Source organism: Bufo gargarizans, chromosome 4, assembly GCF_014858855.1.
Source record: "Bufo gargarizans isolate SCDJY-AF-19 chromosome 4, ASM1485885v1, whole genome shotgun sequence".
NCBI classification, from domain to species: Eukaryota; Metazoa; Chordata; class Amphibia; order Anura; family Bufonidae; genus Bufo; species Bufo gargarizans.
In genome coordinates this window covers 459759015-459773496 of record NC_058083.1, presented here as the reverse complement: position 1 = coordinate 459773496, position 14482 = coordinate 459759015, and the positions used below count along the sequence as shown (strand labels likewise).

The 14482-nt window shown below is 47.3% G+C and overlaps 1 protein-coding gene across 1 annotated transcript in view; it reads left to right on the top strand.

The window, feature by feature from the left end:
* TMX4 (thioredoxin related transmembrane protein 4) overlaps nucleotides 1–14482 on the top strand; it is an 89308-nt gene that overhangs the window by 43531 nt on the left and 31295 nt on the right. Inside the window, exons 3-4 of the mRNA XM_044290559.1 lie at nucleotides 1392–1437; nucleotides 2198–2326. Of these exons, the coding sequence (XP_044146494.1) occupies nucleotides 1392–1437; nucleotides 2198–2326 (175 nt within the window). The remainder of the gene's footprint in view (nucleotides 1–1391; nucleotides 1438–2197; nucleotides 2327–14482) is intronic.

The following is a 14482-nucleotide window of genomic DNA, read 5'->3' as shown; positions in this document are numbered from 1 at the left end:
CGCCAAACAATCGTGAATATACATAGGTATATGAAACAATCGTATTCGCGAATATATTGCAATTCCCACAGTGTTCCTATGAGCAATTCTCTTTGTAAATAGTCGCAGGAGATACTTTATACACTTGGAGTGATGGTTCCTATCTCCAGCCAAATGAAAGGCTCCAAATGATTCGCATAAAAGATCTTACTATATAAGGTAGTATCGCACCACACGCTGTCCAGATTCAGTCCTCTGGCTTATTCGGATAAACCGATATATTAATAATCGTGAGGGAGAGCTCTTACCATGTATTGTCACAAGCTCGATGTTACAAATCAAAGATTCTGCCAATCTTACCCTACGCGGCGTCCCACGTGGTATGGAGTCTCAAACGTGACTCCTCGGCTTGGCAGCTGTAAAGTATCAGATCCTTCTCACGATTCTGCCTCTAGTTTGAGACAATGGCAATAGTCCATATGAGAAAATCCACAGGACTGTAACCTTCTGTCGATAAATCCTGGTATTTGGGGAACGGCTCACTGTCCCAGCAGACCCAGACGCGTTTCAGGGTATACACCCCTTCCTCAGTGAGCCGTTCCCCAAATACCAGGATTTATCGACAGAAGAAGGTTACAGTCCTGTGGATTTTCTCATATGGACTATTGCCATTGTCTCGAACTAGAGGCAGAATCGTGAGAAGGATCCGATACTTTACAGCTGCCAAGCCGAGGAGTCACGTGAGACGTCACGTTTGAGACTCCATACCACGTGGGACGCCGCGTAGGGTAAGATCGGCAGAATCTTCGATTTGTAACATCGAGCTGGTGACGATACATGGTAAGAGATCTCCCTCACGATTATTAATATATCGGATTATCCGAATAAGCCATAGGACTGAATCTGGACAGCATGTGGTGCGATACTACCTTACATAGTAAGATATTTTATGCGAATCATTTGGAGCCTTTCATTTGGCTGGAGATAGGAACCATCACTCCAAGTGTATAAAGTATCTCCTGCGACTATTTACAAAGAGAATTGCTCATAGGAACACTGTGGGAATTGCTATATATTCGCGAATACGATTGTTTCATATACCTATGTATATTCACGATTGTTCGGCGATTATTTGAGGTCCTTATCTATAGTTTATATTTTATGGATGGTTTTTACTGTTTTATGTATTGGCTCCCTATAGTGAATATGTAATAAATATATATTATTGACTTAGCCACTAGACACTTGCTGCTCTCTTTTCCCAAACGTGGAGTGCCCCTCATTGTCTATTGCTTTTTCCAAATGTCTTTTCTAGCAAACCCCTTTAGAGACTAATGTGGATCGGACAATTTCAGACAAAAATATATAATTTTTCTACTTGGTTAAATAAGCAAATTTTTTTCTTTTTTTAGGACTGAGCGGTCGTTTCTTTGTCACGACTCTTCCAACGATATACCAGTAAGTGGATGTATTACCTTACAGAAATATACATAATATCTGGAGTCAGGAAGTCTATTTTTCTCTAAGGGCTTTTTTATTTTGGTGCTGCTCTGCTCTCCCCTTTTCCATTGTTCTGCTTTGTTATAAGAGTACAGGTGAAACTCAAAAAAATTAGAATATCGTGCAAAGTTCATTTATTTCAGAAATGCAACTTAAAAGGTGAAACTAATATATTAGATAGACTCATTACATGCAAAGCGAGATATTTCAAGCCTTTCTTTGTTCTAATTTGGATGAATATAGCTAACCGCTTATGAAACCCCAAAGTCTCAAGTTTGAGGTCCCCTTTACTCAGGGGATATGGATTAATTAGCTGACTAGAGTGTGACACTCTGAGCGTAGAATATTGAACCTTTTCACAAAATTCGAATTTTAAACTGCATTAATGCAATTCCTTTTCACTTGCATTAGGCCTCATGCACAGCTATTTTCTTATCAGCTGTATGTAATATCGTAATTCATGACAGAGCTGAGACAGCTATCTGCTTTGAAGTAACCCGTCCAGCTGTGTTATTAGGATGGGTTTTGTGTGTGCTCATAGGGCAGCGGCCATTTTATTTCCCCCGTTGCTTACCCCCTTTAAAAAACAAACAAATTTTTTTTTTATAAATAATAACATTTATTTGGGAATGTTCTTATAATGAAGTAATATTATTCATTCCTGGAGAACCCCTTTAACTGAATTCTGCATATGTGGCATATTTTTTTTATCTCCTAGTGTCATGGATGGAGTGTTCAGACGTTATCATGGTTCAAGGATTGCTGAAGACCTTCACACATTCATTACAGAGAAGAAATGGAACGTTATAGAGCCGGTTGCTGGATGGAAAGCGCCTTCATCTTGCTTGTAAGACAAACATTTATTACAGCTTACCTTAAAGGAGTTGTCCAGGTTATTTTTTTTGTTCTTTATATGTTTCTAGCTAATCAAATGTAATTCACATAATCTGCAGTGGCCCCTTTCTCATATTTCACTGAGGGTCACATGACCTGTGATGTCAGCTTCTCTCCCTGCTCTGATGTTTCGTGCACAAACCTGAGGAGCAGGTCTGTCTGTCCACACACCCCTGCACTGCGATCTGCCCTGTGTCTCCCCTCCACTCGACTCTTTAGCAAAGTTTAACCCTTTCTACCATCTGCAGCACAGACTCAAGGTTGAAGGCTTTGCAGAGCAGCTGCCGGGCTTTCTCTTCTCCAGGCAGTGGAGAGAAAAATGCTGGGCACAGGTTCTTTCCTCTTTACCCTGCAAACACAGAGCTGACAGACTAGAGGAGCTCTGCAGAGCATTGCACTAGAACATGTAGGGTGAATATCCTGTGTGTATCAGCAATGTCATTGTACTGTACAGCTGGGACTTGTAGTCCTACACATACAACATGAGTATCCCAGCAGTCAGACATTTTACTCAGGACAGCAATTTTATTCACTCCCTTTGTAAAGCAGGGGGAGGGAAAAGGCAGTCTTTGTTGACACCCACAAATATTCATGAGGAAATGAGGAAAACCTCACAGATTGCATGTAAACAAAGGGCCAGATGAGAACTAGGGAAATAAGGAAATAGAATTGTATTTAATTTTTTTGCCTAAAACTTGCTTAGCCTATGTATATATTGCTGACCTTTTAGATTTACAGTGCTGTATTTTTTATTTGTTTTATATAACTCGGACAACCCCTTTTAAGATTGTGGTCCACATGTTTAACACCAGGTCTTTTAGGTCCAGAACGGAGTGCTGATTCATTTGTATTTTGTGTCTTTTAAAAAAAAAACTAAAAACTTTTTATTAGAGGTTCCATAAATCATATACATAGACACCGCATGTAATCATTAAGTGTCAGAATAAAAGGATGCATGCACGCCTCCATAGTACGTACATGGGTATTGAAAAGAAAAGGAGCCAGTATTTTTCAGGAAACAAGAACTATAAACACAGTCAATAACCAAGCCCCTGAGGAAGGCGTCTTGGGGCACAGGGAGACACCGGTGGTCTGGTGTCTTCATAGCCAAAAGAGTAGATGCGTAAGGGTGAGTCAAATTACATTTGAAATGAGGGGGTAGAGAGAAGAGCCGTAGCAACGTGCCAAAATGGTAAGTATGCTGTCCCTATGCAGCACAGTCACGGGGTGCACGCTTTCGCGTCCAGGAGGCCTTAGAGAAAAACACAAAACACTGACAGAAGATTAAATTATAAGAATATTTTCAAATACATATCAATAGCAACACAGCTAATTTCCCTCAGTGTTACAAGTACTGATATTTATTTTATTTATTTATGTTTTAGCTTTCAATTTGTGAAATTTTGACTGTCCTATAAGAGAAGGACCAACTATGAGGGAAGGGGGTGTTGATTTCATAGAACATCTGGCCAGAATTCAGGCTCAGTAAATCAATTTGCCAAAAGTGAATCACAGAACTGGTGAAGCAATTTGCCCCTGCATCCTAGTGGGAAAAGCATTAGTGAAACATATATGTCAGGTGAAAAATGATGGGTATTATCCTGTCCAGCTAGATGAGGGGACAGCTTGTGAAGGGTTTATCTGCTAGAGCAGGAGACAGCTTCTTGTAAAGCGTGTATAGGAGTCTCTCATACACGCAGAGTTGGCTGCAGCCACACACTGAGGAGAAAGTGGGAGAGGATTTACCTTCCCTGTGTCTCTACTGCTTCTAGTAAAATTACCCAGAGCCTCCTTCTCTAACTGCCCCGTAATACACAGGAATCCATCTTATATTAATGCTAATTCACCATCCAGCAGGACGAGCAGAGGTGGGACCTGCACCTGTCTGACATTGGTGCCATGTCCTAGTGATTGCCCTCAAAGTCCCAGATAAAACAATCCCCTTTACATTCCTTCCCACTGTGGGCAATGTTGGCTGAATACAGGAAATGTCTCACTTTTTTTTTTCTGCCAGTTAAAATCAGATAGTGACATTTCTATGCTGTTTTTAATATCTGGTTGCAAATTTATTTATTCTCTTTCCTGCACATGATTATGGGACAGCCATCTTGCCGGAGCATTTACAATGCATTAAGAAAATTGCTTTACAGGAGCCCCATTGGCCATAGACACAATGGTCAGGAGGGGACCTCCTTGACTTGCATGGGGGAGTTTTCAAGGCATGCTCTGTGACCTGTGCAGAGATCATTGTACAAGGAAAGAATAGATAAGCTGTGAAGCCACCTATTGTGAATGGTGGATCCTGTCTAAGGCTACTTTCACACTGGTGTTTTGGCTTTCCATTTCTGAGATTTATTCAGGGCTCTCACAAGCGGTCCAAAACGGATCAGTTTGCCCCTAATGCATTCAGAATGGAAAAGGATCCGCTCAGAATGCATCAGTTTGCCTCCGTTCCGTCTCTATTCCGCTTTGGAGGCGGACACCAAAACACTGCTTGCAGCGTTTTGGTGTCCGTCCGACGAAACTGAGCCAAACTGATCCGTTCTGACACACAATGTAAGTCAATGGGGACGGCTCCGTTTTCTATGACACAATCTGGCACAATAGAAAACAGATCCATCCTCCATTGACTTTCAATGGTGTTCAAGACAGATCCATCTTGGCTATGTCACAGATAATACAAACTGATCCGTTCTGAACGGATGCAGACAGTTGTATTATCTGAACGGATCTGCACCAAATGCGAGTGTAAAAGTAGCCTTATCTGTACACAGAGGCGTTATCACTAAAGGTAGGATTAGAATGACAGATGAGCAGATAACGGCAGTAAAGTGATCTGTACAGACCTATTATTAGGCTTAGTCGCCCCTGTGAAAACTGCAGGATTTTATGGTTTTTGTTTAAATATAGATATTGACATGGAAAATTAAAAATAACCACTAGAAATTCTTTAAAAATATATTAACAATAAAAATGTGATTTAAACAGTCATTTTCTGATGACCTGTTTCCTTCAAATCTATTTCTGTCAATGGATCATGGCAGCTACTGCGAGTATTCACTTATTATAACAGTGCTTGATTTCTACTGGCACACTATATTACCATACTCTTTCATATTAGGACCCTAGTTCTTAAGCCTGTGCTACTCTGTAAATTGAAGATGCTCAATGCGCACATTTCCTTATTTCACTTTGCATCTATTTGCTTTTTTTGAGCGTTTTTCTCAGTTTTTGCTGCTAGGGCAGGGGATTTTTGGAGGGGCGGTTGACTTAACTCTCAAAGACCTTGTATTCAGACCAACTTTCTGTCTGCTTCCTAAATAGAACTCACGTTTTCATTCTTTCTCCAGCACTTGCCTTTTGTCTGAAGATTACAATCAATTTTTCAAATAAAATAGAGTCCTGCTGATCATAATTGTAGGAAATGCCTGTGAGAGACGCCATTGCCAACTGCATCCTGTTCCAAACACAGGAAGATGCATGAAGTTACTTTTGGTTATTATTTTCAGTATGTGGCCTGTTTTAGGTACTACCCACATACAGTATATTTATATGGACACACGTCATCACTGAAGTGTCAGGTAGAGAATAGAAGTGTGTAGGAAACATTACAGGTTAGTTTCTGGTAGAACAGCCACCTACAGAATACGTTTTAGCATTCCTTTTATTCTGTCTGTCTTCCATAGCTTATTAGAGATGCATTAAAGGGAATGTTTCATTAGAGACCGCCCCTTTAAAGGGTATCTGTCATGTTTTCATAAAAAAAAAATCAATTTTAGCATATGTTACTGCTGCAGCAACATTATGCATAAAGCAATCTTTAGTTTCTTCACATACCACTATTTTCCTTGAGTTTTTCCCTTAGTTACGACTGTTTAAACATTTACAATATGAGGATCCTCTCAAGATAGCTCCTCTGCCAGTTCTCTGAGGCCAAAACTGCTTTCCCTCATTTCACATACACACTTGCTGTAGCCAGCATCTCCCTGCCAGCCAATCAGATTGGATTACTGGGAGACACGCCTCCTTACTCTGAACCCTAATGCAGGCATGCAGTGTGAAGGACCGCCCCTCCGTCTTCTGCTTACATTGTTGGGAGACAGACGAGCCCTAGTTAACGGTCTTTTAAGGGAGCAGTGGAAAGGGATAGAGCAGATTCATGAAATCTGTTATTATAAGGTAATTAAAGATCTTTCGACAATCATTGACAGACTAACTCAGGTGTACATGCCTAGCTCTAAACTAGCAAATAACAGTTATGCTTTAACCGCCTCCGGACCGCCTAACGCAGGATCACGGTCCGGAGGCGGCTCTCCCAGGCTCAGCGACGCATATACGCGTCATCTCGCGTGAGCCGAGATTTCCTATGTGCACGCGTTCACAGGATCGGAAGGTAAGAGACCGGATCTCCAGCCTGCCAGCGGCGATCGTTCGCTGACAGGCTGGAGATGCGATTTTTTTTTAACCCCTAACAGGTATATTAGACGCTGTTTTGATTACAGTGTCTAATATACCTGCTACCTGGTCCTCTGGTGGTCCCTTTTGCTTGGATCGACCACCAGAGGACACAGGTAGTTCAGTAAAGTAGCACCAAACACCACTACACTACACCCCCCCCCCTGTCACTTATTAACCCCTGATCACCCCATATAGACTCCCTGATCACCCCCCTGTCATTGATCACCCTCCTGTAAGGCTCCATTCAGACGTCCGTATGATTTTTACGGATCCGCGGATACATGGATCGGATCCGCAAAACACATACGGACGTCTGAATGGAGCCTTACAGGGGGGTGATCAATGACAGGGGGGTGATCACCCCGTATAGATTCCCTGATCACCCCCCTGTCATTGATCACCCCCCTGTCATTGATCTCCCCCCTGTAAGGCTCCATTCAGACGTCCGTATGATTTTTACGGATCCACGGATACATGGATCGGATCCGCAAAACACATACGGACGTCTGAATGGAGCCTTACAGGGGGGTGATCAATGACAGGGGGGTGATCACCCATATAGACTCCCTGATCACCCCCCTGTCATTGATCACCCCCCTGTAAGGCTCCATTCAGACGTCCGTATGTTTTTTACGGATCTACGGATACATGGATCGGATCCGCCAAACGCATACAGACGTCTGAATGGAGCCTTACAGGGGGGTGATCAATGACAGGGTGGTGATCACCCCATACAGACTCTTTGATCACCCCCTGTAAGGCTCCATTTAGACATTTTTTTTTGGGCACAAGTTAGCGGAAATAGATAGTTTATTTTTATTTTATTTTTCTTACAAAGTCTCATATTCCACTAACTTGTGTCAAAAAATAAAATCTCACATGAACTCCCCATACCCCTCACGGAATCCAAATGCGTAAAAATTTTTAGACCTTTATATTCCAGACTTCTTCTCACGCTTTAGGGCCCCTAAAATGCCAGGGCAGTATAAATACCCCACATGTGCCCCCATTACGGAAAGAAGACACCCTAAGGTATTCCGTGAGGGGCATATTGAGTCCATGAAAGATTGAAATTTTTGTCCCAAGTTAGCGGAAAGTGAGACTTTGTGAGGAAAAAAAAAAAAATCAATTTCCGCTAACTTGTGCCCAAAAAAAAAAAAATTCTATGAACTCGCCATGCCCCTCATTGAATACCTTGGTGTGTCTTCTTTCCAAAATGGGGTCACATGTGGGGTATTTATACTGCCCTGGCATTTTAGGGGCCCGAAAGTGTGAGAAGAAGTCTGGGATCCAAATGTCTAAAAATGCCCTCCTAAAAGGAATTTGGGCCGCTTTGTGCATCTAGGCTGCAAAAAAGTGTCACACATGTGGTATCGCCGTACTCAGGAGAAGTTGGGGAATGTGTTTTGGGGTGTCATTTTACATATACCCATGCTGGGTGAGATAAATATCTGGTCACACATCTGGTATCGCCGTACTCAGGAGAAGTTAGGCAATGTGTTTTAGGGTGTCATTTTACATATACCCATGCTGGGTGAGATAAATATATTGGTCAAATGCCAACTTTGTATAAAAAAATGGGAAAAGTGGTCTTTTGCCGAAATATTTATCTCACCCAGCATGGGTATATGTAAAATGACACCCCAAAACACATTGCCCTACTTCTTCTGAGTACGGCGATACCAGATGTGTGACACTTTTTTGCCGCCTAGGTGGGCAAAGGGGCCTACATTCCAAAGAACACCTTTTGGATTTCACAGGCCATTTTTTACAGATTTTGATTTCAAACTACTTCCCACACATTTGGGCCCCTAAAATGCCAGGGCAGTATAACTACCCCACAAGTGACCCCATTTTGGAAGGAAGACACCCCAAGGTATTTCATGATGGGCATAGTGAGTTCATGGAAGTTTTTATTTTTTGTCACAAGTTAGTGGAATATGAGACTTTGTAAGGAAAAATAAAATAAATAAATAAATAAAAATCATCATTTTCCGCTAACTTGTGACAAAAAATAAAAAGTTCTATGAACTCACTATGCCCATCAGCGAATACCTTAGGGTGTCTACTTTCCGAAATGGGGTCATTTGTAGGGTTTTTCTACTGTCTGGGCATTGTAGAACCTCAGGAAACATGACAGGTGCTCAGAAAGTCAGAGCTGCTTCAAAAAGTGGAAATTCACATTTTTGTACCATAGATTGTAAACGCTATTACTTTTACCCAAACATTTTTTTTTTATCAAAGACATGTAGAACAATAAATTTAGCGAAAAATTTATATATGGATGTCGTTTTTTCTCGCCCAGTTTCCTTGGGGGACACAGAAGACCTTGGGTATAGCTCATCTCCATAGGAGGCGTGACACTAAGTGAAAACTGTTAAGCCCCTCCTCCACAGCTATACCCTCAGCCTGGAGAGAGAGACTGCCAGTTTTTGCTTAGTGTCCAAGGAGGCAAGACACTCCCTGCTACTGCAGGGCTGTTTTCTCCTTTGTTGTTTTAAAATTTTTGATTTTTACTTTTTCTTTTTGTTCCAGAATACGAGACAACAGAGACGCACTAGACCTCTCTGTTTCTCCCGGGGTTGAGCTGCGCCAGTGCCGGTCATCCGCACTGCTGCCTCCCCCACAGAAGGCAAGGTGGACCAGGGCAGCCCAGCTCCCCTGCATCCCGCCAGCGCAAGGGTCGCCCGCACGCCAAGCCCCTCTTCCAGCGTCCTGCCACTACGGTGCCAGTAGCTGAAGGGGCGACCCTGCTGGAACGGACCGAGGGTGAAGACATCTGTGGTGAGAGAGTGGCTTCTCCAGCCCTACGTCCCCTCCCTCCCCGGTCTCCTGCGTGACTGACCCCCATACTGGTAGCCTATCCGAGAGCGGAGAGGTGCAAGGTTTAGGCATTACCCATTGCTTTACCAAAGACAGATTTAAAATGTTTGTCTCTTATAGCAGAGTGGCTATAGGGTGGCCCTACTGGACCTAGGGTGGTCCCTGGGGTGCCGCAAGGCGGCAATCTGCTCCTCTCTTCCCCGCCATAGATCATACCGCTGGTGCAGGACGCGCGCAAAGAGGGGGCGCTTACCGGTGCGCTGCTCAGGACCTGCTGCCGCTCCTGACGGCATGGGTAATCCTGGGCGCCGCCAAAATTTAGTCCAGGCTTCGCGGCCTGCTGGCCCGCACCATCCGGTGCTCCTTCCTCGGGCCCCTGACTCTTCCGGGCCGCGGGGTGGGCACCCGCGGTCTGCATTGCAGTGCGCACTATGCTCTAACTAGGCCGGCCGACCATCCGTCCGGTTGGCCGGACGCCGCAACTTTGGGCCCAGACATCGCGGCCTACTGGGCCGCACCTCCACGCTCCTCTCGGGTCCCTGATTCTCCCGGCTGCCGGGTGGGCTCCCGCAGCCGGCATTGGATAGCGCTGTGTTCCAACAGGTCCCGGCCGGCCGTCGGTGCATTCCGGCCGGCCGGGGCGCTGCATAGTTTGTTCAGGCCTCGCGGCCTGCTGCGCACTTCCGGCGCTCGGGTTGGGCACCCGCGACCGGTACGGGGGCTCCCGCGGCCGGCTTAGGCCCGGCCGATACTTTAAATACTTGCGGCCCCGGTCAGCCGGGCGACGCTAAAATTTAGGCCCCGGCTTCACGGCCTACTAGGCCGCAACATTCTGGCCTCTGGGGGGGGGGGCGGGAACTCTCCAGGCGCGGATTCTTCCCGCCTGGAGGTTCCCCCACCCCCAGGGGTTCGCTGCGCCGCCCCCAGGCCAGATGCCTGTTAACCCTTTGGGTACTGGCCGGCTCCTGAGGGCCTGTACGGCCTGTGCCCCTGTATGGTGGCCCCCCTTCTGCCTCAGGGAGGCTGTAATATTAATAAATAAATAATAATGATAATAAAAATAATAATAAAAAAAAAAAAAAAAAAAAATACTATTATTTTTTTTAAATAACTGGACTTGTGGGCTGCGCAGGACGCGGCAGCCTCATCATTCAGTACTGCTGTCTGTATGCATGCCCCCCTCTCTTAGGCGGTGTGTCGTGTTCCCCGGCCGCGGCGCCTCCCAGGCGTTTTTTTCTTGCCCTCTCCCGGGATTCGGCGCTGGCCAAGTGCATGCAGATTTTTTTCTGACCAGACTTCGTCACCCACTCCAGTTCTGGTGGCTGCAGGTGCATGACCCTCCTTCCTAGGCGGAATACTGCACTCTCCCTGGCTGCGGCCTGGCCTCGTGCATGATCCCCCTTTTCTAGGCGGACTGCTGCACTCTCGCCGGATGCTGTGTTGGCCATATGCACGACCCCCTTCCACAGGCGGGACGCTGCACTCACTGGATTCGCTGCCGGCTATGTGCATGAACCCTTCCATAGGTGGAATATTGCACTCTTACCGGATACGGTGCTGGCCATGTGCATGAACCCCTTCCATGAGAGGTATACTGCACTCTCCCCGGATAAGGAGGTATACTGCACTTTCCCCGGTTACGGTGCCGGCCATGTGCACGTTCCCCCTTCCATAGGCGGAACACTGGATTCGCTGCCGGCCATGTGCATGAAACCTTCCTTAGGCGGAATACTGCACTTTCACCGGATACGGTGCCGGCCGTGTGCGTGAACCCCTTTCATAGGTACACTGCACTCTCACTGGATCCGTTGCAGGCCATCTGCATGACCACCACCCCCCCCCCCCTTCCGTGGGCGGTGTGCCGCACTCTCACTGGATTCGCTGCCGGCCATGGACATGTCTCCTTTCCTCAGGCGACATACGTGCACTCTCATCCATGGCGGCGCTCTCACTGGATGCGTGGCTGGCCATGTGCATGACCCCCATTTCTGGGCGGAATACTGCACTCACTGGATGCGTTGCCGGTCATGAGCATGCCCTCTAACTTGGGTGGAATGCTGGCACTTCCATTGGATACGGTGCTGGTCTTGTGCATGACCCCCCATTATTCCATGGGCGGCATTTTGCACGCTCACACGATCCACGGCTGTCCTTGTTTATGCTGTGCTGGACTGGTACACGTCCCCCTTCATTGGCGGAGTGGTGCACTCTCACGACATTCGGTGTTGGGTGGATTTTTGCACAATCACTTAATGATAGAATAACCTGTGCATGCCCCCTTTCACTAAAGTGGACCTTCCTGCGTTCTGCTGGATATGTGCGGCCATGGGCATGGCCCCCTTCTGGGCGGAGTATGGTATGCCCTACCTTTCCGGAGTAGGTACTGGCCTTGGCATCCCCCCCTTTTGTTTTTTTGGGCAGGCCTCTGCAGTGGTTGCCAGGTACATTTTCCCCCTTTTCTGGGCGGACTGTTTGCGTTCCATCGCATGCCGTACTAGTCTTGTGCATGACTACCTTTCGGGTTGCACTTTGCACTTCCATTGTTACGGTTGGACTCTGGCTGATTCTTCGCTGAGTGACTATTTTTTGCAGTGGGCGGACTTTCTTGTGCGCTCTATCCGTTGTTTGGGCCGTGTATGCCTTCTCACTGCTTACGGGGCTACTCGTCCGTATGCCCCCCTTTATCCTGAGATGTACTTTTTTCTCTTGGGATATGGTGCTTCCAGCAAGCCTTGCACTATTCTCTAAAGAGCTCATTCGGTCCAACTGTGTGGGCCTGAGGTGGTGTCCAACAAACAGCAGATGAATGCCCAATGTATTCAAGGTATATACCCTTTTTTATAAGTAGACGGGCTCTACTTGTTCGCTACTGCACCTAGCTGGGTGGTACTCATTCCTTTCGTGGCCCTTCCGCCCGGGGTGTGTTCGTGGTCCCTAGATACGTACCCATTCGTCCTCCCGCGGCATTGTTCCCCTGCGCTAGTGGTCACATGCTCGAGAGTGCTGTTGTCTGCAGCGCCTCTCGAATTCTTCGTTGGCTCGTGCAGGACTGCGATTCCCTTGCCTGCTGCAATTTCCTCCTCTTCGGATGCAGTGTGGTATGAGTCCTTCCTCTTGGCGCCTCTGCGCTTCTGTCTGATCTGCTGCCAGGTTCGGGCTGCTATTCTCTGGAAGGTCACCCAACTTCTCTTGGGTGCTCGATTACCCAGGTCCGGAGGACCTCCGCCTTGGGTTCTCCAAGGTATTCGCCTTCTGCGAGGCGGTGGACCGGGCGTCTCTCAGTGTAGCGGGTTCTGCTTTTCAGCTGGCCTATGGCTTCCCTGTTGCCCACCCCTCCTCCTTTCGGTTGGAGGGTGTTATGCCGGCCTCTGTCTCCACTGCCTTATCTCGCCGGCTTTGTTTGGCTCCCGCTCGGTACGGATCACTCCGATGTGGCTTCCCGCCGGACTTCAGAGGCTGTTCTTTCACTGTCCTCCCCTCTGGGGAGAGCATGGTTGTTCATGTGGATGGTTCCGGTGTTCCTTTTGGCCTCGTGCTGTCTCCCTGGTTCACACTGGCTGTATTAGCTGTGTGCCTATTTACCGAGTCTACCGCGTGCTGTCCTCCCGCTGAGTGCAGATTGCATGGTCCTGCTGTAGACTTGCCTTCTTGATAACTTGGGGGGACTACCTTTTTCGATCCAGATTGTCCTTTGATCTCCCACACCGGGGCTGTACAACGTGGTTACATCAGCATGGACTTTTGCCTGTCTTCTCCTGGTATCTGGCGGATCCTTTGGGTTCTTTCCATCTGTCCTCTGCTCCCCCACTCGGGTGGATACGGGACAACGTTGTTCGAGGGCTGACGGGGCTAGTTTTGTCGACCCTTCTGCCCGTGTTACTGGTCTGCGCCTGATCACATTGGGTTTTCGCCCGCTTGCCAGGCGACTCCAGCGGGTTCGCTACTGTCCACTCCTGGCTGTGTTTCGTCCAGGATCTGTCGTAAGGCTTAGGGTTTTTTGTATGGGGTTCTGTGGGAAGCTGTGCATTCCCCACTCTGAATTTCTCTCCCCATGGTTCTGTCGTTTACTTGGGGTGTCAAGTGTCGGCGCTGTTCTTCCTCTTCCAGCGTTCCCGGCCCTCTGGGCCTGCCAAGACCTTCTTCCTCGGAGTGGCTCTTTGGTTCCTCTGTACTGTCCTTCGGTACCGCCCTGGGACTATATACTGAGCTCTTGGCGCTCCAATCTTGTCCTTGGGGCCGTTACAGAGGTTCTCTCTACCCCTTCTGTCCGGTACGGTTGTGTTCTGTATCAGTCGTGTCTCTGACGGGTGCCGGAATGGCCCTTTTTTTGTTACGAGCCTTCTGTCTTTTCCAGGACAGGGCTGTTCTACATCCCGTTTTTCTTCGTTCCTTCCTTCCTTCCTTCCTTCTGAAGGTGGTGTTTGCCTTTCGCTTCAACACCTCACCTATTTGGACGTTGTTTGGGCCTTGCCGTTTTTTTTTACTTGGAGATCTCCGACTCTTGTAGATGTTCGGCCTCTTGGGTTTCCAGGAGGTCTGTGCATAGGGTTGACGGACTCCAGGGTGGTTGTCCTCCGCTTGCTCAGATTGGCTATTGCTGAGGTTTCCGCACCTAGGGCAGGATTCTGTCTTGGTGTCACCGTTCATTTCACCAGAGCGGTCGGTGCCTCCTGGGCCGGAGGCATTGGGCTTCGGCCATGCATTTGGGCAAGGCGGCCACAGGTCTACCTTGCACGCCTTGACAAGTTCTACAGGGTGCATACTCTGACTTTGGCAGATGCTGCCTGCCCCGCCTGGGTTTGCGGGCGGCGGTTCATTGATGCCTTTC